A 24,197-nucleotide genomic window follows, 5' to 3' on the forward strand; every position below is an offset into this window, starting at 1 on the left:
CCAAATCAAAAGCACTTTAATAGGTAAAGTCTTAAAACGAATAACTCGAGTCCATATTTGGATAGTTTAGTGACTTTTATACTTCACTGATCACTGGTGAGGCAAAAATACAGACTCTTCCAATCAAAATAAAAATCAGTGAAGAATGGAGACAAGTTCAAATCTTTCAAGTGGACCAAAGAAATCTTAGCTATGTACTTAAAAAACGACAATTTAGGGGTGTAGGAAGTAGCCTCTCTTCATCCTTGCTCTATTTGTACCATCACCCCTCCCAACAAAAGATAATCTGACGGCCATCAGAGCTGAACATGGAAGCAGACGCCTCCACACCAACTGTCCGAGCGACTGTTGTCCAGGCCTCCTCTGTCTTCTATGACACTCCTGCCACTCTCGGTATGTCCTTTTCTTCAATTTAAGATGTTTTAGTTCAATTAACTTGGAAGAATCACTAATTACTGGCTTGAGGCTCTCTGTGGTTCTTGATGATTATTACTCTTTTCGGAAACTAATCAACGCACCACTAAAATTTTCCAGTATTAGTTTAGGAAACTTGTAGGACATATGACTGGATTTACGGAAAGGTCGCCCAACTAGATGAGATCCCAGAAAAGAAAAAGATATGTGAAAAAGACAGTACTTCACTTTATATGACTAAGTACAACTAGATGAAATAGAAAGTACCTTACTTGATTATGGTCATAGTATTTAGCAATCTATGATGCATTGTTTGAGTAATTTTTTGTTTTATTGTTTTGGTCTTTTCTTACTTTTTCTTCTCGTCTTTCCAATTATTTACAGTGGAGATATCAATTTATTATAGCATCAGTGAGGCATGATCACAACCATTCCTTATGTATCACAAAGACTTGTTTGTTATTATTAATTTTGGTGCTGTAACTTTTTGATTCCCAAATGTGCATGCAGATAAGGCTGAGAGGTTATTGGCAGAAGCAACTGGAGAGGGTTCCCAGCTGGTTGTGTTTCCAGAAGCATTCATCGGTGGTTATCCTCGTGGTTCGACTTTTGGTTCTTCCATTGGGAACAGAACACAAAAGGGTAGAGAGGAGTTCCGCAAGTATCATGCTGCAGCCGTTGATGTACCTGGTAAGATCTCTTTTTTCACAGCTCTTTTCGTTGCTTGGATGGTTAGTGGTTGTACAGTGATGCAAGGAATAAGCAAAGAGTGTCTTGCATAGCTAGTTTCTTTTTCTTTCTGATGTCACAGTAGAATTAGACTTCTTCTTGTGGATATTGGCGTTGCCCATATCGTTTCAAGAGTCTTACCGTTGTCACCACCAGAAATTCACTCTACTAGTGTTATCTGTCTTTTTCAAGTTGAAATTTAGTACTTTTGATGATTTCTTTTCAAACAGACTATAGCATGCAGTTAATAGATGAAGGATCCTAGTGCCAATCAATTTTTCGGAATTTAAGATTGTAAATTTTGTATTCCCTGTTCATAGGATAAGAAGATTTTAATTCCTGAGGTATCCGCAAGAGCTCTTCCAACTGTTTTGAATTTTGACATTTCTTGGATATCCTTCCATCTCTTAAAAGGATATCTGCAAATGGATAACAAAGATTTCTACTACATTCAGGACCTGAAGTTGATCGATTGGCAGCAATGGCTGGAAAGTATAAGGTATATCTAGTAATGGGTGTGATAGAGAGAGATGGGTACACTCTCTATTGTACTGTACTGTTTTTTGATTCTCAAGGTCATTACCTGGGGAAGCACAGAAAAATCATGCCAACAGCACGTGAGCGTACAGTTTGGGGATTTGGGGATGGATCAACTGTTCCAGTTTTTGAGACTCCAATTGGAAAACTCGGTGCTGTCATATGCTGGGAAAATAGAATGCCACTACTAAGAACAGCAATTTATAGTAAAGGTGAGCTATTTTAATTAGAACAAGCTTAGTAACATTAGAGAAACAACATATCATCAGTTTCTCTTGTTTTCCGGTTCTCATGTTGCTTCTCTCCATCACCTTCGAGGACATATCTTAAAGTGTCTTTTATTCATCTGATTTGATTGCACATACATGAATTCTTCTCTTTTCCATTTCCAATGTGTGTAGGGAAGAAATTCGAGCAGTCTGCTCTATGTGGAAAATAGTCGGTGCTTTGGAATGGTAGTTTATGTGTCTGTCTTATGCTTTGTGTTATAGAACTGTGACCGTTACTAGGTTGATCTTTTAGTTTTAACTAGTCATGTGAAATTCAAGCAGACTGCTCTACAATTTTCAAGTGCGTGCATAAAGCACTGACAATCTTAGTAAGGATGCTAGTTTTGCTGGAAGATGATTATGATATGCATAACATAATTGTTTAGTTGCAAGTAAGCTGCTGTCCTTTTAGAGACTTATCATTTGTAGCGTTCCATATATAACCTGTTGTTATTTGTTTCTCTAGGTGTTGAAATATATTGTGCACCAACTGCTGATGCCCCAGAAACATGGCAAGCAACAATGAAGCACATTGCTCTTGAAGGTGGCTGTTTCGTCCTATCTGTTAATCAGTTCTGCCGTAGGAAAGATTACCCACCTCCTCCAGAGTACACATTCTCTGGCACAGAAGACGACCTGACTCCAGATTCTGTTGTCTGTCCCGGAGGCAGTGTCATTATATCACCCTTGGGAACTGTTTTAGCAGGACCAAACTATGATGGAGAGGCTCTGCTCTCAGCAGACCTAGGTATGTCTCTTTTATCTGCAGCCATTTAAAATTTCTGCTCAATATCTGCAGATTATTATGCATGCATGAGATACAAGTACTTAAATTTCTTATGCCTGTAGATCCCATGTAAATTAATTTTGATATGTGCATAAGAAATCATATGCCTGCAGTTGTAGTAGTACGGTAGTGGAGCTCTGATTTTGATGCAATGAAATCATATGCTTAGATCTCAGAGAAATAGCACAGGCGAAGTTCGATTTTGATGTGGTCGGGCACTATTCAAGACCTGAAGTTCTCAGCTTGACCGTGAGGGACCATCCAACAAAAGCAGTTAGCTTCACATCAGCATCTACAAAAACCTAAGGCTCAGCGAATTTCCAGAAAACGAAGATGTCGGAGATACGGGTACTGCTGTATCTTCTTTTATTGGCAAATCTCTTCTTGCATGAAAAGTACCTTGTGATCGCCTGGCTATTATCCAATGGAAATTCCCGTATCAAATGAAATAGTTGCTTGCTTTTCAATCCTGCACTCGTGAAGAATAAAGAATCTCGTCTTTGGACATCTGTTGTTTCCGTGTTGGTGTTCGAGGGTTATAAAGAGATAATAAATGAACAATTGTACAAGTAATAATCATCGTTGCGTCACCTTATGGTGAGCATTTGCTAAGTAACCTTAAAAGTGCCTATATCTTGTATTGTAAGTTGTAACAAGGCTTTGCTTGATGGTTAGATTTCATGGCATGTACCTTCCGGAATTGCTTGCTTACCCTCATTTAGAAACACTAGATATTCGTGTTACAACGTCAGAGTTGTGGTAAAAAGAAAAAGTGAGCATCATACAATGAAGTATTATTTATGAGCATTCTATATATCAGCTTCTCCATCATTATTAGAAAGGGATCTGGTACCCAAATTATTGAAAAATGAACTAGGTAAAAGAAAACACTTAAATCTAATTAGCTAAAGCAATTAAGACGTTGCACAATCTGTGTACCCACTACCTATACAAGTGTGAAATTTATAAGGATATTGTTATATTCCGAAATCAAAGCTTGGTAAATAGGTTTGAAACGTGCATGAACGGTTGACGATAATTTAGGGTATAATGCAGAATAATTTTAACCTACTGCAAGCCAACCATGTGCATGGATTATGTATATATAACAGGACAAATAAGAAATGAAGCATGAAAGAATCCACCCCAAGTGCTCGTAGTGGTGGGCCTTTTCTTGCAAGTGTCGAGTATTATTGATATAGATCAGTGCCGTAAGCAAGCAGACAAAATTTTCACCAAACATGTTTCTTGTAGGCCTTCTGCTCTCATAACATCCAGCTTTAAGCAGATCCTTGAGATATTCAAGAAAAACACAAAGAACGTGTGAAGGTTAAGAGGTCATTAAGCATCATTTCTTACATAATAATGCACTTCAATAATTATCCTCAAATATTAGGCTGCCTCTCTCTCTCCCTTACCCTTTATCCTAATGCCATTATTGAACCCAAAAGGCAGACAGTCTTCGACATCCTCTTGCGTCTCTGCATCTCAGTTTGTATTCATTCTTAACCAATTCTCATGTTATAACATTGATCGAAATTGTTTTGACATATTCTATTTGCTTTTTCTTTTCTTTTTTCTCCTGTCTTGTGTGTGTATGTGTGTGTGAGCATGACGGCAATTTTGTAAATCAAACCAAATACAAGTACACATTAACAAAATTCGAACATATACCACAAAAAAAGATAAACTTCTGGTTGACAAGTAATGTCCATACAGCTTGTGTTATATGATTCTATTTACATTCTGATATTTGAGTGATGCAACTGAATTGCCTGCTGGGAGGAATTTAACATTTCTCAGGAAATGAAATGAGCTCGTCACAGTCCGCTTTTCTCCTTTTGTTCCTGTCACTCTGGGCTTTTAAACTATCACCTCGCAGTACTGGTGAACTATTCGAAACTGTAGCGCCTGTATCCTGAAATGGCAGGGTTTGCTTCCACTGTCACGTTGGACTGGCAAAGTTCTGTATTGGTTGCCTTCTAGAACCAGATACAATATGGTCTCTAAGGCTCTTGACAGATCTGTAGCACGAGATTTCATCTTCATCCTGAGAATGCAAATCAAGTTCGGATAATCTTTCCCTATCAAAAGCATTTGAAATCTCCTGTTTTTTACTGATGAAAGCACTGTCAGGACCATCAATACCGTTAGAGTTTCTCCTCTGTAAACAAATGCTTCCCCATTGAATATTCTCAGAGATAGACTTCCTCCCCCTAAAATCTCTATCCACTGACATCCGCTTCGGATTATCTAAAGCAATGCCATCACAAGCATAACTCCATTTGTAGCTCTTGCTGTTATTGTCCATGTTTAATTCAATGGAGTGAAGATCACTATCAGCTGAATCATCTCCATCATGAACTTCTCCATTTTCTACTTCCTCTTCATTTTCTTCTCTCTCAATCCTTTGACATGAATCATCTCGTATTCTATTCAAATAAGCCTCGAGCTCTTTGATTCTTTCATAATTTGGAGAGCCATTGCCATCGCCATTTTCTTTACTGACTACTTTTTCTTGTAGGTAGGCCTCAAGCTCATGTCTCAGCCTCTCAACTGCTGCATTTTTTTCTTCGAAATGATATCTAGCCTCAGAGAGCTTCATCTGAACTCTCTCTTCACGCAGGACATCAGCTAGCTGAAGCATTTCCCTTTCTTTTTCCACCTCCTCCTTAACTTTTGCAGATTCTCTTTTCAATTCTTCAACCTCAGCTCTATCTTGTCCGATACCTCTAGCTAACTCATCACAGACTTGCTCCAATATCTCCTTTGCCCTCTTCTCACTCTCAAGCTCTTTCAATGCTTGGGATAGAGATGCCTTTGTATCAGCTAATTCCAACCCAAGCTTCTTATTCAATCTCTCTGTCTGTCTTCTCAGTTTCTTTTCTACTTCAAGCTCTTCTGAAACGCACGCAATGGCATTGCGAATCCTATCCCGCTCTTTGCCTTTCCAAGCTGCCTTTTCTTCTTCAAAATGTTTCACAAGGTACTCAATCTCATTGCGGTTTGACTGCTGGTCTTTGATCACCCGATCAACCTGGACTCTGGCTCGATCAAGCTCAACACGAAGTGCAGAGACAAGGGCCATAGTTGATGAATGCTGCTCATCAAGACCCCAAATACGATTCAGCACTTTCAGAAGCTCCTTGGATGCTGTTAAACCATTGCTAACATCCTTCAAACGGGTTCTGATTCCAAGATTGCATTCCCTACGATTCTTGCCTTTAGTATGAGTTTCCATCTGCATTTTGGTGAGTTACTCTCAGACAAATACTTAAAGAATTTGACCAGCATACGTTACAAACTACATAGAAAAACCATATATTTGGACATTGTGGAGAGCTATCGAAATATTATTGGGCCAGTTCTTGAAATTGACTGTCTTGGAAGGTTTTTCTAGTCTAACGACAACCATAGCTAATTAATTGAAATATCCAGGAATATGCATTTATTTACAAAAAATAATGGAAATAGTAAGGTGCTGAAAGCTACATTTGGGTGTGGAGCCATTTTGAGAGACATTTCAAAACACCACTAAAACATGGACCAGGGGACATGATCCTGTGCTATCCTAATCATGCTATAAAATTTTCAAACATATAACATTACTTGAAAACGACCAGAAAACGATAGTTGTCACATATACATACCTCCATGAAACTAGCATTATCAACAGAATCCAAGTGATAATCACTGAGGTGAACTTTCTTTGTAACAAGTGATGCTCTTCTCCTGTGACCATTTCCTCTAGATCTATCCATCTTCTGCACAACATACAGGAAAAACAACTTTAATAAGATAAACAAGTATACACACGTAGGAAGTCAAAAAGTGAAAAAATATTAATACAAACATAAAACAAATGGTCCATCCACCTCTGAAATAGGAGTATAAGATGGATCTGATAAATGTGGAAACCTTGCAACTTTTTCTCCGCTTCTAAGCTCTTTAGTATCTCCCGCAAGTTCTAAATTCTTTGGTGAAGGGATCTTGTTGATTTCCCATAAAGTGGCAGCCAGTTTTCTTGCAGAAACCGAAGCTTCTTTAGTTTTGCCCCCACTCTGGGAGGGTGGACACTTGGTGGATTCTGCATTTGGCATTGATAAAGTTGGAGATTTTGTGCTGGTCTTCCAAGTTGGGACAGGAGTAGTAGACCCACCTCTCTTTCCTACCAGAATTGCTCTCTTGAATCTGTATCTTTGGACTATTGATGATGAAGATGAAGACGAATTCCCTCTCTTTCTGATCTTGCAATGCTCTCTGCTTTTTGACTCCATATATGCACCCTGCTATTTAGCCAAAACCTGAGCTCTTTACTAGAAGAGACAATGACCCTGTTTCGATATCCTAAAAACTTACAAATTAGGAGTCGCCAACAAGATTCTCAAAACATGAAAGATTTTGCAAGAGTTTTGGAACTTGAATGAGAGATTAAGTGCTTGCTCGTCTTTCTTGGCATTGGGAAGGAAGATTTTAGAAGACAAATGAAGTAAGTTGATGGAGTGAAAAAATAAATAAATAAAGGGAAAGAAAATGAGGCCCAAAATTCAAGAATTGCAAGTAATTCAAAAACAGCAAAGAATGGCAAGAATTCAAAGGAGGAGAGACTTTGGGGGGGTAAGAAGGGTGGCAAAGTTCAAAGGGTCCATAATTGATGACCCATTTTATCTCTTTACTCTTTTTGGCAAGTCCAAACTTATTGCCTTGAATTCCTCAAAGAAGAAAAGAAAGAAAAAGTAAGAAGTGGCAATCAAAGATTCAGTCTTAAAGAAGAAATCAAGAACCTAGAAAGAAAGAAAGTGAAGGGCAACTGTCAATAAGAAACAGAAGTTTTTCTTTTCTTTTCTTTGAACAGCTAGAAACAGAAGATTTGGAAGTGGGCTTTTGTTTCAGAGATGTGAAGAGGGAAAGAAAAAAGAACACATTATTATTATAATTATTATTAGCAGCAATAATAGAGAAATTGGAGTAAGCTGTGGGCTTGTGGCTGTCTGTGGCGATCAGAAAGACGAGGAGAGGACGTGGCGTACACGTGAGAGCAAGGCATACAATCAGAGACGTGCATGTGTTAATGGACTCTCTGAATCTTGACTATGCCCTCTATGGTTATTTCTATTTCTAGTTTTTTATTTATTTTTCTAAAAAAAAAATTTATTCAAATTTTAAATTGATTTCGGTCTATAATTAACATATATTTATTAATTTTAAATAATAAAATAATATCGTTGCATATTATTACACTCTCTGACTTTTTTATTTTTATTATTTCTACCTTACCTGTTTCATTCTATATTTTTCTTTTTAATTATTATTATTATTATTATTAGAGATTCAGCAGCCTCATGGCACTGGAAAGTTAGCATTTATGCAAAGGTCTAGTTTTCTTTCTCTTTTTCTACAGTTTTATGCTCTTCTTCAGTCTCTGAAATCAACAAGATTATTCCAAATGAACGTATACTGGTTTTTATTTCACTTTCACACTCACTTATCCAACATTCTGGGACAAAGACAGAGGTTAACTTCGATAATTATGACTAACGGAAATTGCTGCTATGGGTGGCTCTCTAATTTGATTTAAAAAAAAAAAAAAGAACGAACTTCTCATTTTAAATACATTTATGATTGTACACCTATTAATATGATTTTGGTTTAGTTTGAGAGTAAATAGATTTTTAATTTTAAAGAAACCATGCAAGCGAAGGCACAGTGGCATGACATGAAACCCTGTCATTGAATTGGAGAACAGGGGTTTAACATGTCACGTTTGGCGGAAATTGAATTTGATTCATAAACACAAGAGAAAAGAAAGAAAAGTAGATATGAATAATTGCGAGAAGAGCGTCATCATCTAATAGCTATATGGTAAGGTTGCCAGTACATACGGCTCACTCAAAAATCAATCCATCTGATCAAAAAGATTTTCTTTTGAAAAAAGAAAATAAGAGACAACCAACCAGTATCTCTTCAAAGTTCAAACAGGTAAGTACAGAGTACTCTGTGCTATTATTTATTAGAGGAGAAATTTTTTGGAGGTGGAGACCCAAGACTGGAGACTGGAGAGCAGACCCACTAACGGCTCTCAAACTGGGTAAAGAAAATCTTACAAGAAAACACAGGGATCCTGTTGCAATGAGGCCCCCACACCCATGCTGTCTCTTTGCTAGGGTAATTACTGCTTAAACTTTTTAGCAAGATCATGGACCACACTCTTATTTGCTCCCTCCTATAATACACTAGCAGTAAGTTTAGGCCTCGGGATCTTGGATTTCTTGATTTTTGTAACTGTGCTGAGCCGAAGGGAAGGGGCCATTTTGGATTTGAGAGGTTCCAAGGCTGCTGTCTTTTTGTGGGACTGGATAGGGTAACCAATATTTATTGATTTGAGAAGCGTTCTTGCTCCTCCCAATTGCACCCTTTTGTTACTCGTTACAGAATTCCTATTCCTGACAATATTAGCTCATTCTTTTTCTTCGCATCTCTGCGTCTGAGAATAGGATGGGCTGATCTTACAAAAAGAGAGACAAACTTGCTTTATTGGTGAATTAAAAAAGAAAAGAAGAAGACGCAGCCGGGGGGGCAACCTGAAATGGTTAGTTTCAGGAATTAATCATGAGAAGCATAATTAGCAACTTCTTAGTTTCTTCTTTCTTTTGAATGAAATCAATTAATCAGGCACTGCAATTTGCATGGAGAATTAGAAGGACCCTTTTGTTTTTTGATGGTATATTATAATAAACAAGTGCAGGACCTTTTTAACCCTTACCATTACCGTATTATAATCTGCATACTGGGCAACGTTTAACATGTTCACTCACCACATTGAAGTTGGCAGAATTGTCACTAATTTCGCAAGTCAACAGGAAGAATGTTTAATATTATTATTCCTCATTTCTCAAAAAAACAACAAGGAAGAATGTTTTCTTTCTTTTTTTTCCTGTATTGGCTATTGACAGTGCTATCAAATTTCTTATGAAATTGAATATTTAACTAATAAGTATTACTATAACTTTTCTTTTTAAAAGAAATACCCTTTTTCTTCTTTAAATCACAACAAAAGAAATTGGTGACACAACACGTTTAAAAAAAATATATATATGAGATAATCAAAATGTTTTAACTACATTTATGTTGTTTTTTGACTGTGTGAATGGCAAGTGAAACTAAGCGCACCAGACTGGCACTTGATTTTAAGACTAATAATGATTCAAACATGTTAGGTTAATTAGAATAGTATAATTAGTTGATGATTAGCTTAATTAAATAAGTAACTTAGTAGCGCAACTTGGAATGAATGAGTTATGCTAAGAATTCCAATCTGAGTACGCCGTCAAGGGAATCATTGCACATGTTCCTTGGAATGACTCGAAAGTGAGTCTTTTTGTCAAAAATATATGTGTCCCATATTAATCTAATCTCTACCAAATCAAAACAAATAGTTTAAAGCATTCTATATTTATCTCGCTGAAATTTGTCTTTCAATCCGAATCCTAATAATGCAAATGATTACCCATATATCAAACCTGAAACTAATTTATTGCAGCTGTTCATCTTCATCTTCCCTCCTAACTAAATAATGGTGGATTATTCATTTATACCTCATAAACATAGACCTATTTCTGTGTATACCTAGATGTAGAAGATAAATAGATAACAGAGTTGGAACATCTTACATCATTGGAAGGGAAATAGAGTTGTTATGTGTGGAACAAGTGGAATCGAATCAAGGAGATGAAAGTTAAACTTAAGGCATACTTAAAATATCATACAAACAGAGGAGACTAAGTGATTACATTACAATCTAAAAGTAATCCTCAGTCCTTCCCTTGAAGCCAATTTGTCCGAAAGTCAGGCATAGGAATAGTCCCAAATGCCATGTGATCAGCCATAACCTGCTCAGAAATAATTAAACATAAGCCAGGTTTCCGCAATGGTCCCATGGTCTAGTGGTCAGGACATTGGACTCTGAATCCAGTAACCCGAGTTCAAATCTCGGTGGGACCTTTTTCTTTCCTTTTTTTTTTAAAAAAAAAAAAAAAAAATCATTCTAAGCAGTTTGGGTGATGGGTTGGCTTGGCTTTCTAGTATTAACAAACAATCCAAAAAACACAGGAGGACAATTGGTATAAAGATTAATTTGTGATTTCTGTATCAGCTCAGTAATATATATACTTTTGCATCGAAGGGTAATGAAAATGGACTTACCAAAACTGAGAAGTGAGAGCAGGAGGGGATGGGAAGTGAGCAAGCTCCGAACCAATACTCTCGAAGAAGAGGCCAGTCAAACTCTTCCCATCGATGGCTGGTATGCTCGATGGTGCTAGCCATCCTATCAACCCAAACCCTATCACGTTCAAGTCCTTCCGCAGCCAATTTCTCTCAAAGCTAAAACAGAAACAACAGCAAACAGTATCCAGACAAGCAAAGAATCTTAATATTCAATTCACCATTAATTAATTTGAAAAACACTCACCACACGAACTTTCCTCCATTAGCACCTGTTTGCCTCAGTGGATTTCTAGCTGGGACTGGTGACTTCACAAACCCTGAAATAAATAAATAAATCAGTTAGTATGTGGAAAATCATATCTTCAGTTCATGAGAATAACTTTGACAAGCTTACCTGAGCCAAGGCAGATTTTCTTGGGTGACGATAGTGAGCTGCTGCACAAGCCAATGACAGTCGATGAGGTGGCAAATGTTGCTGCCATGTTTTCTTTTTACTTAAAATGTGGAATGATCTGAGAAAGAAGAATATGTACAGTGGTGGATCTGATGATTTAGGTTTTTGTTCGTATGAGAGTAAGATTTTTGGGGCGGAGGAAGATCGCATGGATGGGCTGTCGATCAATAGTTTTGTGCCACGTCGGAGTTGCATGGATAAAGTGGGGTTGCTACCTCGGCTTCTTCAGCAGACCACAGATAAGTGTTCTGTTGAAAATGGACCTGATTCCTGTTAGGCCCAAATTAATGCTGGGCCTTCCATGAAATCCATTTCTCAACCTCGCATTTGGTAAACCGGGCAGTTGAAGGATTTCCTCTTGATTCTTGGAGCTAAAATTCAGATTCTTTGGCTATGAGATTGTGCGGCGGTGGCCGGTCCCTTCCCAAGCTTTAATCTTATAGGATGTCGTCTTCTGTAGGAAGTAGATAGTTTCTACAGAAGAGGCCGATCAAGTTTAGCTGTGTCGGTTTTAAACCATGTTATTATGTTTTTTCTTTTGGACGGATGTTAGGTCCAACTTTGTTACTCCTTTCAAGTCTGTATTTGTATTATTCTTAGTGGATCACTATTGACAACATTATTTATACGTAAAGAGAGAGACTTTTGAATTTAAATATTTATATAATTGCTAATTGGGTATTTTAATTTAGTGTAGTGGTACAATGGAAACAGAATTAAAGTATAGTTGTTAGATTGATTCTTAATTGCCATGTGGGCACCGGAAACTAATAAGTTGATTAATATATGTGACCTTATAATTATTCTATTTCCAGTGCCATTGACTTTTCCACAAGATTATATACCGACTCCTATTTGCACATTGAATGGGGAAAAAAGTGATTGATTATTTGAACATCTCCAAATTGAAAACGTTGCTATTGCTAACCCAAACATATTACCCTTTGTGTTTTTGTTCTGTTTTGCTTCACATGCCGAGTTGACATTCTCATCATCACTATCAATTTGAGTTAGCAGTGAACAAAATTTGATAATTTGTACCAACTTGCTTTGCTCAGTTTAAATGTTTTAATCAACTCGTTTTCAGCAACTATACCTCTTTAATCTTCTTAAAAGAAACAAGGAAAAATATCCTCTTTCCTTTCCTTTATTCTTAATTCTATCTCTACCACCTAATATCCAACATATTTGCAGCGAATTTGAACACCTTCAGTAATAAATTTTCATTTCTATAACATTGTAGAAACTCTGGATGCCTTTATTCAAACTTACAGAGCATCATCGTATATATATATACTCTCAAAGTTTCAACCCAATGAATATGTATCAAAGGACGAATGTAATAATTAACCAACCCTCTTTCTATGCTATATATTGATATTCTACTTTTAAAAACATTAAACAACTCAGATCAGAAAGGACCCAAATCATTTGTTTTCATCTGAACAGGATGAAGGACCAGAAAGCCAAAAATGAAGTAACTCCAGTAGCAATACAAACCCAATCCAGAACACTTTCTCTTCTTTCCTTCCTTTCTTTCCATTCCCTTTTCCTCTTCAAAAATTCCTTATATCTTTCTTTCCCATCTTCCCCTCTCCTCCTCTCTCCCCTCTCCGTTGCCTCCTTCAATATAACCAAACTATCTTCCCCTGTTAATGCCTTTCCCTCCATATCTTCCATCCCCATGCTCACGTCCCTCACGCGAACCTCCCCTCCTTCTTTCCCCCCGCACGTGACCACCACTTCACACTCCACATACTCTGTCTCCGACCCCTTCCCTCTGTCTCCGGCGAAGATTGTAGCAAACTTCGCCTGCACTTCCCCTGTCAACCAGTGCCTCTGCACTGAAACTGGCCTTTTGCTCGATATATTGACGGCCCTTTTTTGTTCTGGGTCGATCAGAATCCAGCTTAATGTGACATCCTCTTCGAGTTGTTTAAGCCAGGAGTCTTTTTCACCCGCCTTTTGTATCCACGTAGGAACAAATTCTTTTGGTTCGAGTAAGTCGATTCTGAAGGGAGAACACAAGAACCATCTGCTGACCGTTTCAGTCTTCTCGACCTTAGAGAAGATAGGTACGTTTCGGTAGTAAATATCGACGGCTGAAATCAATTCTGTCGTTGATGGAAACGGAGTTGGAAGAGTGCGGCAGGTGGGGCGGTGGTGACGAAGGAGAGGAAAAGAATCGGAGAAAAACGACCTGTGTCCGGATGGAAACGAAGAGATGACACTGGAGAGGAGAGGATCGTTAGTGGATGGCCAGGTGAATGAGCAGATATTTTGCCAGAGCTTGTCTTGGGAGGAGAGGGTGTGGAAGTCAGAGGAAGCGCAGGAGAGAGAAGCCAAGGTAGGACCGTCGAGACGGGTGAGGATGTGAGTCTGGAGGATGTCGTGATGGACGGTGGAGATGGTTCCATTTTCATGATGATGAAGAGTTGATGATGGTGGAACCATTGATGATGAGTGCTGCCTTGATTCTTGGAAATATATATATATAGGGTCTGGTGAGATGATGAATGAAAAGAAGGGGAATGCTTTGAATAGAGATATATATATATATATATATATATATATGTGTAGAGGCAGGCAGAGAAATAGAAAAACAAAGAAAAAGAAATGGAATGTTATTAGAAGAAGAGTCAAGAGCGGCTTCTTATCAACTTTTCAAACCAAAACGAAATATCTTCTTTTTTCTTATTACTTCTTCTACATCCACTATTACGCTTTTTAATTTTGTTTTCCCCACAACCCTAATTAAATCAGGTTAAGGATTTAGTTAATGAAGATGAATAACAGTTTAGCTTGTTCGGTGTTGGTGTTTCTCCCTTCCTTCTTCGCAATTGAAACTTCAAATCTTAAATGGAAGGGTGCGTCCAATGCTTCCATCCCTTTTGCGTCGGAATGTCATCCGCTAACTCTATATTGTTCGTTGCTTCAATTTTCAACTAAATTTAAAAGATTTTTTTTTTAAATTTAATATTTAATATATATATCTTTATTTGTACATCAAATCGAAGAACTAGTCGAGAGTTTGGTGCTCTTTCCCCTAACTTAGCCATCACAATAAATGTAATTGGTCAAATTAGACATCCATATTAAAGTAGTAATTAACAATATATCTCATAATTAATTATAATACTCCATCGAGATTGACTTCCATTTTTTATTGCCAATATAAATTGACTGTGGCAAGCTGAAATTGATGATGCCTGTGGGCGACTCCACTTGAAAAAGCAAAATAACTTAAAATATCAATTAGTTGCATTCATAAACGGTGCGTACTAATGGATCTTATTGTGATTAGTTAATGAATCAGCTGCCAGCTCAGTGAATAATAAAATATTATTTTTAGTTAATTATCCAAGCTTTGGAAAAGCAAGAGAAAAGATTCATCTTCGCCATCATGATCATATGATAAAATTGAAAGATAAGATTAGATTGTTTGAAAAGCAGACTTTGACTAAAATTAACATTTGTTTTAGGACAGAAACTGTCATTTTTATTTGAATAAAGGAAAGCACGTTCGTAGCTTTAAGCCAAGTCAAGGTTGTAGTGCGACTGCTAACTAAGACTGCCTGCTCCCACATCTATTCACATAGCTTTTGGGCATAAGGAAGGATTAATACCGACTGTTACTGCACATATTAAGACTATCCATTGAGCAGGGACTCATTCTATAACCATCCAAGAACATGATAAGTTCAATTCAAGAAAGTTTTCTTGTTTCTTTCTGATATAAATCTTGAATATTGATCGCTCCGAAAAAGACAGGATTTTTAAGATTATTATTATTATTGTTATTCTCTTATTCTAAGGATTCAACACAGATCAGAACAAGGCAGCAGTGACTAAAGCTATACGTTAGCCGGCCAGTGCTGCTAACCTGATGGGACTTAAAACGTGGCAGAACCCAACGAATACCACTAAAGCAAATTGACATGCACAAAGAAACCAAATTCTTTGGTCACATGAAAGAAGAAGAAGACGAACAGATGAGCATGAAACCAAAACTACTACAACACAGCAAATGGAATTCCTTTCTCTATGTATGAGTTTTGGTTAGTAAATATTTGTTGCTGAAATAACACTAACCTGTCAAAGCCTCATCTCCGAAAGCAATAACCCATTTCGATTTCTGCTTTTCTTTTTCAGCCCAAACACAGAAGGCCCACTTTTATGAGGTGGCTGACTTTTCTAGCAAAGATTCTGATTCTAACCCAGCTTTCAAGAAGTTGTGAGAGGAGAAGAGCTTGTCAAGTTTGCTACCATCCTGGCAGGGATTAAGGGGTCGGAGAAGGAGTACAGAATTGCTTGTCGAGTTATCATTCACTGAAATACAGAATTTCATTATCAAATACTAGAGATCAAAGTGTCTATCCTTGAAATACCTGCCTGCCTGGGGCAATAAGTACATAAGGGAGTTTTCTGTTTTATTGAAATCCTTTTATAACAAATTAATAAAAGAAAATCGGATCATCATCGTACCAGCCAGCAGCCCCACAAATTCTTTCTACATGCAAATATGAGTATTTTATATAATTTATGAATAAACAAATTGATCAAACATTTGTTCCTATCTATGCCATAAAATAAGTTACTCCAGTAGCATTGCAAATCCAATCCAGAACACTCCCTCTTCTCTGATTCTGTTTCCTCTTTATCATCTCTCTTTTCCTCCCTAAAAAATCCTTATACCTCTCTTTCCCATCTTCCCCTTTCCTCCTCTCTCCTCTTTCCATTGCTCCGTTCAAAATAACCAGACTATCTTTCCCTGTCAATGACCTTCCCTCCATATCATCCATCCTCATGCTCACATCCCTCACACGAACCTCCTCTCCTTCCTTCCCCCCGCACGTCACCACCATCTCACACTCCACGTACTCCTTCTCCGACCCCTTAATCCCTGCCAGGATGGTAGCAAATTTGACAAGCACTTCCCCTGTTAGCCAGTGCCTCTGCACTGAAACTGCCCTCTTACTCGACAGGTTCATGGCCCTTTTTTGTTTCGGGTCGATCAAGATCCAGCTTAGAGTTACATTCTCTTCAAGTTGCTTAAGCCACGAGTCTTTTTCACCCACATGCTGTACCCATGTAGGCACAAATTCCTCTGAGTGAAGTATGTCCACCCTGAATGGAGAGCACGAGAAACACCCGGTCACAGTCTCGGTGGTCTCAACCTCAGAAAAGACAGCAACGCTTTTGTAGTAAACATCAACAGCTGAGATCAATTCCTCGGTTGCTGGCGCAAGATTGGTGAAGCTGTGGCGGTGGTGATGGAGCAGAGGATATGAATTAGAGAAAAATGAGCGGTGACCAGAAGGGAAGGTAGAAATAACACTCCTGATAAGTGGGGTATTAATGGATGGCCAAATAGACTTGCAAATATTTTGCCAGAGTTTATCTTCAGTGCAGAGGGTGTACAACTCGGAGGAAGTGCAGGAGAGAGAAGCCAAGGCAGGGCCGTCGAGGCGGGTGAGGATGTGAGTCCGAAAGATGTCATGATAGACGGCGGAGATGGTTCCAACTTCATGTTGATGGATAGTTAAGGATGATGGGGGTGTAGCAAGAGCCATTAAATGACGATGATGATTATATTTGAAGGTTTTTTCTTTTTTTTTTTTTTCTGGAGAGTTATATTTAAGAGAGTAATGGAAGAAGAAATGGATTTGTGTCTATGGGTGGGAGTTGTGTAGGGATAAAGAAAGGAGAAATGGGTGTGTGTTTATCGTGAAACTGAAGATGCAAAAGCCGGTTTCTTATACACATTTTCAGAAGAAAAGAAAAGTAAGACACTTTTACTTTTTAAAACTATAAAGTTACCTGTAATCCCGGTGGCCGGAGCTACCTCCTTCCGTTTCTCGTGCTGCTGGGCAACGTGGCAGCTTCTGTAAGCCACCACCTTGACTACCTGCCACGTGGAGGATAAATATATCCAAGAAAGAAAGAAACAACCAATTGAAAGAAAAATGGACTAACTTATGAAGCAACCGCTCACCGGTGCCTTTTTTGCTTTGGCTTCTAATATACTAATCTTTTCTACTGTTAACATGGAAAATTCCGTTCTCGAGTGGACAAAAATACAAAAAAAAAAATCATTAAAATAGAATTTAAATATTTATACACTAAGAAAAATCATCATATGGAAAAGACGAATATAATAAGCAATCTTATTAGCGTAAAATCACCATCAAATTGTCCGTCTAGCAAAGTCAAAATGAAAACCGTTGTGGTAAGAAAACATATAGAATTAACATAAGTGGTTGATTATGGAGGAATAATGAATAAATTAGTAATAATATAGAGTATTAGAGAGTAAGACTTGCAAGTTATAAGGAAGTAGTAAGAATTAAGAAAGAAACTCTTGGATGAACGTTCGAGGATGACATAATCAAAAGGACAAATTATTGGTTAATTTGAGTGGCAAAGTGCTCATCTTTCTTTCCTACCTTTTAAGGATTCACAACCATCAAACACTCTTACGTTAATTACCCAAATCCAAATCCAAATCCAATTCTATTATTATAAAAAGGAAAACGGGTGGCGGTTGCATGTGATGTAAAGCAACATTAGCGGGGGTGGGGGCTTCCATTGTCTCAAGTGTATGACAACATTTCATAAGCATATAATTCTCTTTTACTAATCAAAATATGTATCCATTGAAGGATGATTGGAAATTAGTTAGTTGATATTTGATGATATGTGCATAAGCAACTATCCTCCAATACATAATTTACGTTTCCAGGTGAGCAAATACTAAAAAGACTTCCTCTTTTAGCCAGTATAATGTTAAACTAGACAATTTATGTTCCTTACATAATCCAACCATTCAACTTTAATATGCCTAGATTTTTCATTGCATTCCTGCACTATAATATTTCACTACTAATGGGGAATCGCCATATGGGTGCCTTCTTATCCTGTCATGGAAAACTGTATTTGTTACCGACACTGATGGCTTTTGATTTTCTTCTTTGCAAGTCTATTAATGGTGGAAGTTGACAGAAGAAGTTTCCTACTGCTTTTGTTAACTTATAATAGTTATTAATGTTTGAAGATGTATAAAATAATACGGTGTCGATAAAAGAAGTTTCCTCATCAAAATAATCAAATGAGCCCAAAAATAAAAAAATGGGCTCACTTCCCCACCTCAAAGCCTCGCTCCCCATCTGTTCATTTCATTCGGTCATTTTAAACCCCAAGCCTGCGTACCTCTACAGTCATTTGTATACCACTTCCCCAACGTTTATGAACTGCTGCCGTTAGCTGCTTCAGTTTCAGAGCCTGCTCTGCTGTGCTGTGCGCCTGCTTAACCCGGAGATTCTAATGGCCGACGGTACTCTCTCTATCTTTCACTTCCATTTTCTTTATTGCCGCTCCTATCTGCTTTCGCATCTCACTGCTTGTAACTTCTAATTACTGATCTCTGTATATGTAGATCCATCATCGTCTTTCCTTTCGGACAAATCTTCCAAGATCTTCGTAGCGGGCCACCGCGGTCTTGTCGGTTCAGCCATCGTCCGCAAACTCCACTCTCTTGGCTTCACCAACCTTGTTCTCCGCACCCATTCCGAGCTCGACCTCACTCGCCAATCCGACGTCGACTCATTCTTTGCTGTTGAAAAGCCCAAATTTGTAATCTTGGCAGCTGCCAAAGTTGGGGGTATACACGCGAACAACACTTATCCAGCTGATTTCATTGCCGTCAATCTCCAGATCCAAACTAATGTAATCGACTCCTCTTATCGGCATGGCGTTAAAAAATTACTCTTTCTCGGTTCTTCTTGTATCTACCCTAAGCTAGCCCCTCAACCTATTCCTGAAAATGCTTTGCTCACTGGTCCTTTAGAGCCCACTAACGAATGGTATGCTGTTGCCAAGATTGCTGGTATTAAAATGTGTCAAGCTTATAGAATTCAGTACAATTGGGATGCCATTTCTGGAATGCCCACCAATTTATATGGTCCAAATGATAACTTCCATCCTGAGAATTCTCATGTTCTTCCTGCTTTGATGAGGAGGTTTCATGAAGCCAAAGCCAATGGGGCCAAAGAGGTCGTCGTCTGGGGAACTGGAAGTCCGTTGAGGGAGTTTCTACATGTTGATGATTTAGCTGATGCTGTTGTGTTTTTGATGGAGAGGTACAGTGGGATTGAGCACGTCAATGTTGGGAGTGGAAAGGAGGTCACGATTAAGGAATTAGCTGAACAAATGAGGGAGGTTGTGGGTTTTCAAGGTCAGCTTGTTTGGGATAGTTCGAAGCCTGATGGTACTCCTAGAAAGCTCATGGATAGCTCCAAGCTTTTGGGGTTAGGTTGGAGTCCTAAGGTTTCTCTCAAGGACGGTCTTGTTGATACTTACAAGTGGTACTTGGAGAATGTCATCAAGCAATGATGCTAGGAGGTGATTGTATGTGTTTTTATTCCAGATGTTGGCAATTTCTTACTTTTGCAGCTATTTCAGATATTGCCTTGCAATAATAATTTATGACATTCATTCTGTAATGCTTATATGGGATTGTAAGATGAGACGAATCATCCAAGTTTACCAGAAATTATATGCTTTTGTGTTTATTTAAATGGCAAATTCTTTGCTTTCTTTTGTGCATACAGCATAAATGCTTGATCCTATGTGTTGGCAAGAAAATGATCCAGCAAAATAGCTACAGCAGTGTGCTATTGCCAATTACATAATTCTTTAAATTGAAGAAGAGACGAGAAAGACTGGTGCCTCCAAAGTGAGAAAACTTTACTCGTAAGTGCTCCAAGATGTAAACAAACTCAACCATATTGATGCCAGGTAAATTTAATCATATGCAGATGTCATTTCATAACTGAGGTTCTTCAGAATCTGAAAGTTCCACTTAGTGGAATTTACCCAAGTTGGCTTGGCAATTTCAGCAGCCAATTTCGGAAGGAACAATCAATAGAATAATAAAAGGGTCAACAGACGAAGAGCCATCATAAACCTACTCCATCCAACAAATAATATCAAATGAACTTTTAGTCCATCATCAAATGGTTACTATAAATAAGCTATCTGAAATCTTTAAGGATGCAAGTCATACAATCTCAAAAAATAAATAAATAAATTCCAATGGTTTGAAAAATGAGTTGAAAATAAAGCACACCACAGATGGTTCAACATTCTAACGTCAGATCATCTTGATAGACTTTTTGTGCGCATCTGTTAAGGCATTTGAAATAAGATTGTAACAGGTGAAGCAGTAGGAGCCTTATGGCTGGCGTTACTCATCGCCCCATGTTGATGGTCCACCCATTCCAACTTCAATCACAGCGGGCAACTGGACTATAGAACCCGCTCCACGGTTTTTAGTTTTCTTTTTCTTTCCCGAGACAGTGACTACGCCGCCCATCAAATTTATGTCTTTACCCCCTTTATCTAGCATTTTCTTTTCGCCACTAACTTTCAGGCTGTCCGCAGTATTAACAGCAAAAAGGTCAGCAAATGGTGTATCCCCATCATCAATTACATCAAGCTCATCTTGTTCCTCCTTTGATTTTTTACTCTTGGATTTCCTTTTGACTGCATCATAATCATCTTTATCGACTTGAACATCTTTCTTTGAGAATTCCTCGTTTGCTTTCTTCCTTTTCTGCTTCCCATCCTCAATACCAAGATCATTACTATCATCTTGCTCCAGTGATAGTTTCCTCTTTAGTTTTTTTTCAACCATAACTTCACCCCCTTCATAGACTGGTACGTCTTCCTTTTCTGAGAGTTTGTCCTCCACTTTTTTGTTTTTCTTCTTCAGGTCCTTCTCTGTTTTAGCATCAGTTGCATAATCATGACCTATTTTTCTCAAAGAATTCTTTTGCTTTTCCCTAGGGACTGCAAGCTCATTAACAGGAATAAGTGAAAAATCATCAATTCTGCCACTGCCTCCCTTCTTGGTGCCTTTATCTAATGGTCTAGCATTGAAGATATGCAAGTTTGGCAATAATTTTAGAATCTGCAAGAACAACATTTCAAACAATTACTCAACAGCCAAAAGCTAGACAGAAACCAAAAATGAAAAATAAAGAAACAGGAAAAAGCAGCATTGCCTTCTTGGATAATTTATCTATTTCAGAGATGGGGTTTCCTTGTAGATTGAGATTTTTCAGATCAACTATGGAACTCAGCACCTGCAATTCCATTATGCCTCAATATTTGCAGTTTCAGATCAAAAATAGTAAAGAAAAGGAAAGATTTCCAAATTCCTTACCTTCACATCTGACCATCTTGTAATCACATTATTTCCCAAGTCCAAGTTCTGGAGATTCTTATTATAAGACAACTCAACTGGGAGACTCTGAGCAATCCAGAGAGAGAACAATTCAATTATACAAGCAAAATAAAATTTGGATGAGAGAAAAATAGAAAGGAAAAAAAGAAGGAACCAAGAAAACAGACATGAAATAATTAATGGTGAAAATGATTAAATAACTCCTAACATCCAGTCTTACGTAACAGAATTCCAATGAAGAAAACACTGATCAGTAGAACACCTACCTTAATATCATTATGAGCAAGTCGGAGCTCTTTCAACTCGATGCAGGACTTAAGAGATGAGCCAATGGTCTGGAGTTGGCAATATGAGAGAGAAAGCTGCACAATATATGGGTTATAAAAGCCTTGGTGGCAGTAAGTACATGTTGCAGCAGAAGACAAAATTATCCAGCAAACTGCTTACCTTTGTGAGAGATTTAACCTTGACTAGTGATTCACCAATTTCGCGGATTGGATTTCTAGAAAGGACTACAAGAGAATTGCAAAACAAAAGAGCATAGTTAATTTCTGGAGATAAAATGCTAATAGATCCAGTTCCAGACTCCAATCAGCAAAATATCTATTCAGCTTATGTATTAAAACATCATATGAAAAGGCTGAAAATTTAGGTTGGATGATCCTACAAAAAACATCCTTGCTTTCTATCAGTGCAGAAATAAAATATATAGCCACAATAAGTGAAGTTATGCATAGTCCTTTACAGAGAATGGACAGATCAAAGACATCAACTTGTAATTGCCTAAGAGTTGCTTAGAGAATCATCAAGACAGTTGAAGTAGGAAAAACAGTAGGAAGAGTAAACTGTAGAGAATAAAGATAAATGTTTTACATAAAGGACATTATTGGCAGAGTTAAAGTGACGATTCAGTTGTAAGTAGTCATCCTTAAAGGGTTCCAAGGGGTCTGCCTATTTGACATCAGAGCAACTGTACAATGGATCCCACCACCATGCATCTAAAATACGATGAGAATGTAGAATGGGGCTGCTTAATAACAATTCAGAGGCTCCAATGCTCACGTGCCATGTGGTTTCAAGAAGAGAATTACAAGGAAAAAATCAGTGGATACTTGAACAAAATTTAATTCAGGGGGAATATCAACCAGAATTTCCTCCTATCCAGAAGGATGGTCTCCTCCTCAGTTCATAAACTAAAAGATATAGATTTTGATAGACATGAAACATACACTAAGAACTCATAAGAAATTAACAAAATGAGATTAATAGATGAAAAGTATGTAAGAATGTTAACCAAGTAATACCAAGAGTGTTCAATTCTTTGAGTTGATCCAGCTTGCAAATGGAAACAATATCATTATCTGCGTACAAGAGAAAATGTAATTTATTATACAAGTTCATGATAAAAAATACCATGAGCCTTTGAAAGAGAAGGATAAATTAAGTAGCACAGCAATAGAAAGCTCACCATTCAAAATCAAAGCACGTAAACTGACAAGAGACCTAACTTCATCCATTGATTTAAGCTTATTTTTTCCAGCATTTAACACCTAATTCACAAGCAAAGAGAAAACATAGGTTTTTGGTTTGGAAGGTTGATGAACAGAAAAGAAAAAGAAAAAAAAAAAAAGATAAGAGTGGAACTTACAGTAAGCTTATAGAGAGCTTCGATTCCTTTCAAGTTTAGCAATTTGTTTTGGACAACCGATAACCACTTCAAATTTATACATGAACATAATCCCTAAGAAAGAAAAGATAATTGTTGTTTTGGAAATAGAATCAATCAATACTAAATATAGATGTGGTATAAATAAAAATATTAAAAAGAGAAGAAGTATTGAACAAACCTCAAGTGAAGTGAGACTGTTGAAGGCGAGGTCCAGTCTCTCCAAGTTGGTGAATTGGGTCAAACATGATACCTACATCACATCCCATCTTAGATGAATTAGTACCAGTGTTGCATTTACAAAGAAAGAAAAGGAAAAAGGAGAAGGAACAGTGTGGTACCTCAGAGAGAGCTTTCTGAGTGAGGGATAAAGAAGAAATGGAGTTAGGGTCGCCGCTCTGTTTATCCTTCAAAATCTGTTCCATGCTTAACTTACCCATGTTTTATGCCTCCGCCGAAAGCAACAACTTCCCTGAAGAGCTTTGGTGTTTTAAAAGAGTCACCTTCGTTAAAGCCTTAATCTTGTTCTTTTTGTTTCCTTTGCTTCTTGGGGAGGACCGGTCTATACGAAGGCAATGTTTGGAGGATTTAAGGGGAGAGTTTTTTGCAAAAATTCATGGATTTGTTAATACTCAAGAAAAAGAAAGAGATAAATGTAAAATTCTTAATTACGAGAATAATAATTAAATTTTTAAATTTTAGAAAATAAAATATTACATCCTTAAATTGGCTCTGACTATTTTATTAATAAGAAATTTAATTAATTTTGACATTTTAATTCTTTTCAATTTAATTTTTTACATATAAAAAGTATTAGTAGTGTCTTTTAATGAGTGAAAATTTTAAAATGATAATTTTTTTTACTTTAA

The 24,197-nt window shown here is 37.5% G+C and overlaps 7 protein-coding genes and 1 non-coding gene across 9 annotated transcripts; 3 read left to right on the plus strand and 5 right to left on the minus strand.

Moving 5' to 3' along the window:
* The first annotated feature begins 109 nt into the window (after nt 1-109).
* LOC8263319 (bifunctional nitrilase/nitrile hydratase NIT4B) lies at nt 110-3,436 on the plus strand. Of its 2 annotated transcripts, none has more exons than XM_048377965.1 (5): nt 110-393; nt 925-1,104; nt 1,599-1,892; nt 2,416-2,697; nt 2,850-2,975. In XM_048377965.1, the coding sequence occupies exons 1-5, from the start codon at nt 309-311 to the stop codon at nt 2,864-2,866; spliced, it is 858 nt and encodes a 285-aa protein (XP_048233922.1). In that variant the 5' UTR covers nt 110-308; the 3' UTR covers nt 2,867-2,975. The 2 variants fall into 2 exon arrangements, with proteins under 2 accessions (XP_048233922.1, XP_002523854.1); XM_002523808.4 differs by having other exon boundaries at nt 120-393; nt 2,906-3,436.
* A 971-nt stretch (nt 3,437-4,407) lies between these two features.
* Nucleotides 4,408-8,294, minus strand: LOC8263346 (uncharacterized protein At5g41620). The gene is made up of 3 exons (XM_002523807.4): nt 6,612-8,294; nt 6,387-6,500; nt 4,408-5,977 (listed from the first exon to the last, which is right to left on the minus strand). Exons 1-3 carry the CDS (start codon nt 7,011-7,013, stop codon nt 4,682-4,684), a joined length of 1,812 nt encoding a protein of 603 aa, XP_002523853.2. The 5' UTR covers nt 7,014-8,294; the 3' UTR covers nt 4,408-4,681.
* Nucleotides 8,295-10,367: 2,073 nt separating this feature from the next.
* LOC8263317 (photosystem I subunit O) lies at nt 10,368-11,545 on the minus strand. The gene is made up of 4 exons (XM_002523806.4): nt 11,357-11,545; nt 11,207-11,279; nt 10,939-11,118; nt 10,368-10,625 (listed from the first exon to the last, which is right to left on the minus strand). Exons 1-4 carry the CDS (start codon nt 11,442-11,444, stop codon nt 10,535-10,537), a joined length of 432 nt encoding a protein of 143 aa, XP_002523852.2. The 5' UTR covers nt 11,445-11,545; the 3' UTR covers nt 10,368-10,534.
* Nucleotides 10,666-10,737, plus strand: TRNAQ-CUG. Its single transcript has one exon. It is a non-coding gene; the product is annotated as a tRNA-Gln (tRNA).
* A 1,084-nt stretch (nt 11,546-12,629) lies between the features above and the next one.
* Nucleotides 12,630-14,383, minus strand: LOC8263316 (F-box protein At2g27310). Its single transcript, XM_002523805.4, has one exon. It carries the CDS (start codon nt 13,868-13,870, stop codon nt 12,854-12,856), a length of 1,017 nt encoding a protein of 338 aa, XP_002523851.1. The 5' UTR covers nt 13,871-14,383; the 3' UTR covers nt 12,630-12,853.
* A 934-nt stretch (nt 14,384-15,317) lies between these two features.
* On the minus strand, nt 15,318-17,414 carry LOC8263315 (F-box protein At2g27310). The gene has a single exon (XM_002523804.4). It carries the CDS (start codon nt 16,987-16,989, stop codon nt 15,994-15,996), a length of 996 nt encoding a protein of 331 aa, XP_002523850.2. The 5' UTR covers nt 16,990-17,414; the 3' UTR covers nt 15,318-15,993.
* A 1,081-nt stretch (nt 17,415-18,495) lies between these two features.
* Nucleotides 18,496-19,992, plus strand: LOC8263314 (putative GDP-L-fucose synthase 2). Its single transcript, XM_002523803.4, has 2 exons — nt 18,496-18,749; nt 18,852-19,992. The coding sequence occupies exons 1-2, from the start codon at nt 18,740-18,742 to the stop codon at nt 19,805-19,807; spliced, it is 966 nt and encodes a 321-aa protein (XP_002523849.1). The 5' UTR covers nt 18,496-18,739; the 3' UTR covers nt 19,808-19,992.
* A 406-nt stretch (nt 19,993-20,398) lies between these two features.
* On the minus strand, nt 20,399-23,923 carry LOC8263313 (dynein regulatory complex subunit 3). The gene is made up of 10 exons (XM_002523802.4): nt 23,670-23,923; nt 23,510-23,581; nt 23,311-23,403; nt 23,131-23,212; nt 22,967-23,023; nt 22,110-22,174; nt 21,929-22,024; nt 21,642-21,728; nt 21,481-21,561; nt 20,399-21,386 (listed from the first exon to the last, which is right to left on the minus strand). The coding sequence occupies exons 1-10, from the start codon at nt 23,766-23,768 to the stop codon at nt 20,661-20,663; spliced, it is 1,458 nt and encodes a 485-aa protein (XP_002523848.2). The 5' UTR covers nt 23,769-23,923; the 3' UTR covers nt 20,399-20,660.
* Between the last annotated feature and the right edge of the window lie 274 nt (nt 23,924-24,197).

The sequence above is a fragment of the Ricinus communis genome, chromosome 8, assembly GCF_019578655.1.
Source record: "Ricinus communis isolate WT05 ecotype wild-type chromosome 8, ASM1957865v1, whole genome shotgun sequence".
Taxonomy (NCBI): Eukaryota; Viridiplantae; Streptophyta; class Magnoliopsida; order Malpighiales; family Euphorbiaceae; genus Ricinus; species Ricinus communis.

What these genes read in the sequence shown, in the direction of transcription:
- LOC8263316 (XM_002523805.4), bottom strand. Translation starts at nt 13,870, where the DNA reads ATGGTTCCACCATCATCAACTCTTCATCATCATGAAAATGGAACCATC.
- LOC8263319 (XM_002523808.4), top strand. Translation starts at nt 309, where the DNA reads ATGGAAGCAGACGCCTCCACACCAACTGTCCGAGCGACTGTTGTCCAG. An exon ending in TGCAGCCGTTGATGTACCTG is followed by an intron (nt 1,105 to 1,598) that starts GTAAGATCTCTT and finishes TACTACATTCAG; the next exon opens with GACCTGAAGTTGATCGATTG. An exon ending in AACAGCAATTTATAGTAAAG is followed by an intron (nt 1,893 to 2,415) that starts GTGAGCTATTTT and finishes TTGTTTCTCTAG; the next exon opens with GTGTTGAAATATATTGTGCA.
- LOC8263346 (XM_002523807.4), bottom strand. Translation starts at nt 7,013, where the DNA reads ATGGAGTCAAAAAGCAGAGAGCATTGCAAGATCAGAAAGAGAGGGAAT. An exon ending in CTTATACTCCTATTTCAGAG is followed by an intron (nt 6,501 to 6,611) that starts GTGGATGGACCA and finishes TATGTTGTGCAG; the next exon opens with AAGATGGATAGATCTAGAGG. An exon ending in ATAATGCTAGTTTCATGGAG is followed by an intron (nt 5,978 to 6,386) that starts GTATGTATATGT and finishes ACCAAAATGCAG; the next exon opens with ATGGAAACTCATACTAAAGG.
- LOC8263317 (XM_002523806.4), bottom strand. Translation starts at nt 11,444, where the DNA reads ATGGCAGCAACATTTGCCACCTCATCGACTGTCATTGGCTTGTGCAGC. An exon ending in GAAAATCTGCCTTGGCTCAG is followed by an intron (nt 11,280 to 11,356) that starts GTAAGCTTGTCA and finishes TATTTATTTCAG; the next exon opens with GGTTTGTGAAGTCACCAGTC. An exon ending in AATGGAGGAAAGTTCGTGTG is followed by an intron (nt 11,119 to 11,206) that starts GTGAGTGTTTTT and finishes TTTCTGTTTTAG; the next exon opens with CTTTGAGAGAAATTGGCTGC.
- LOC8263313 (XM_002523802.4), bottom strand. Translation starts at nt 23,768, where the DNA reads ATGGGTAAGTTAAGCATGGAACAGATTTTGAAGGATAAACAGAGCGGC. An exon ending in CTCAGAAAGCTCTCTCTGAG is followed by an intron (nt 23,582 to 23,669) that starts GTACCACACTGT and finishes GATGTGATGTAG; the next exon opens with GTATCATGTTTGACCCAATT. An exon ending in ACGTGCTTTGATTTTGAATG is followed by an intron (nt 23,024 to 23,130) that starts GTGAGCTTTCTA and finishes TCTTGTACGCAG; the next exon opens with ATAATGATATTGTTTCCATT.
- LOC8263315 (XM_002523804.4), bottom strand. Translation starts at nt 16,989, where the DNA reads ATGGCTCTTGCTACACCCCCATCATCCTTAACTATCCATCAACATGAA.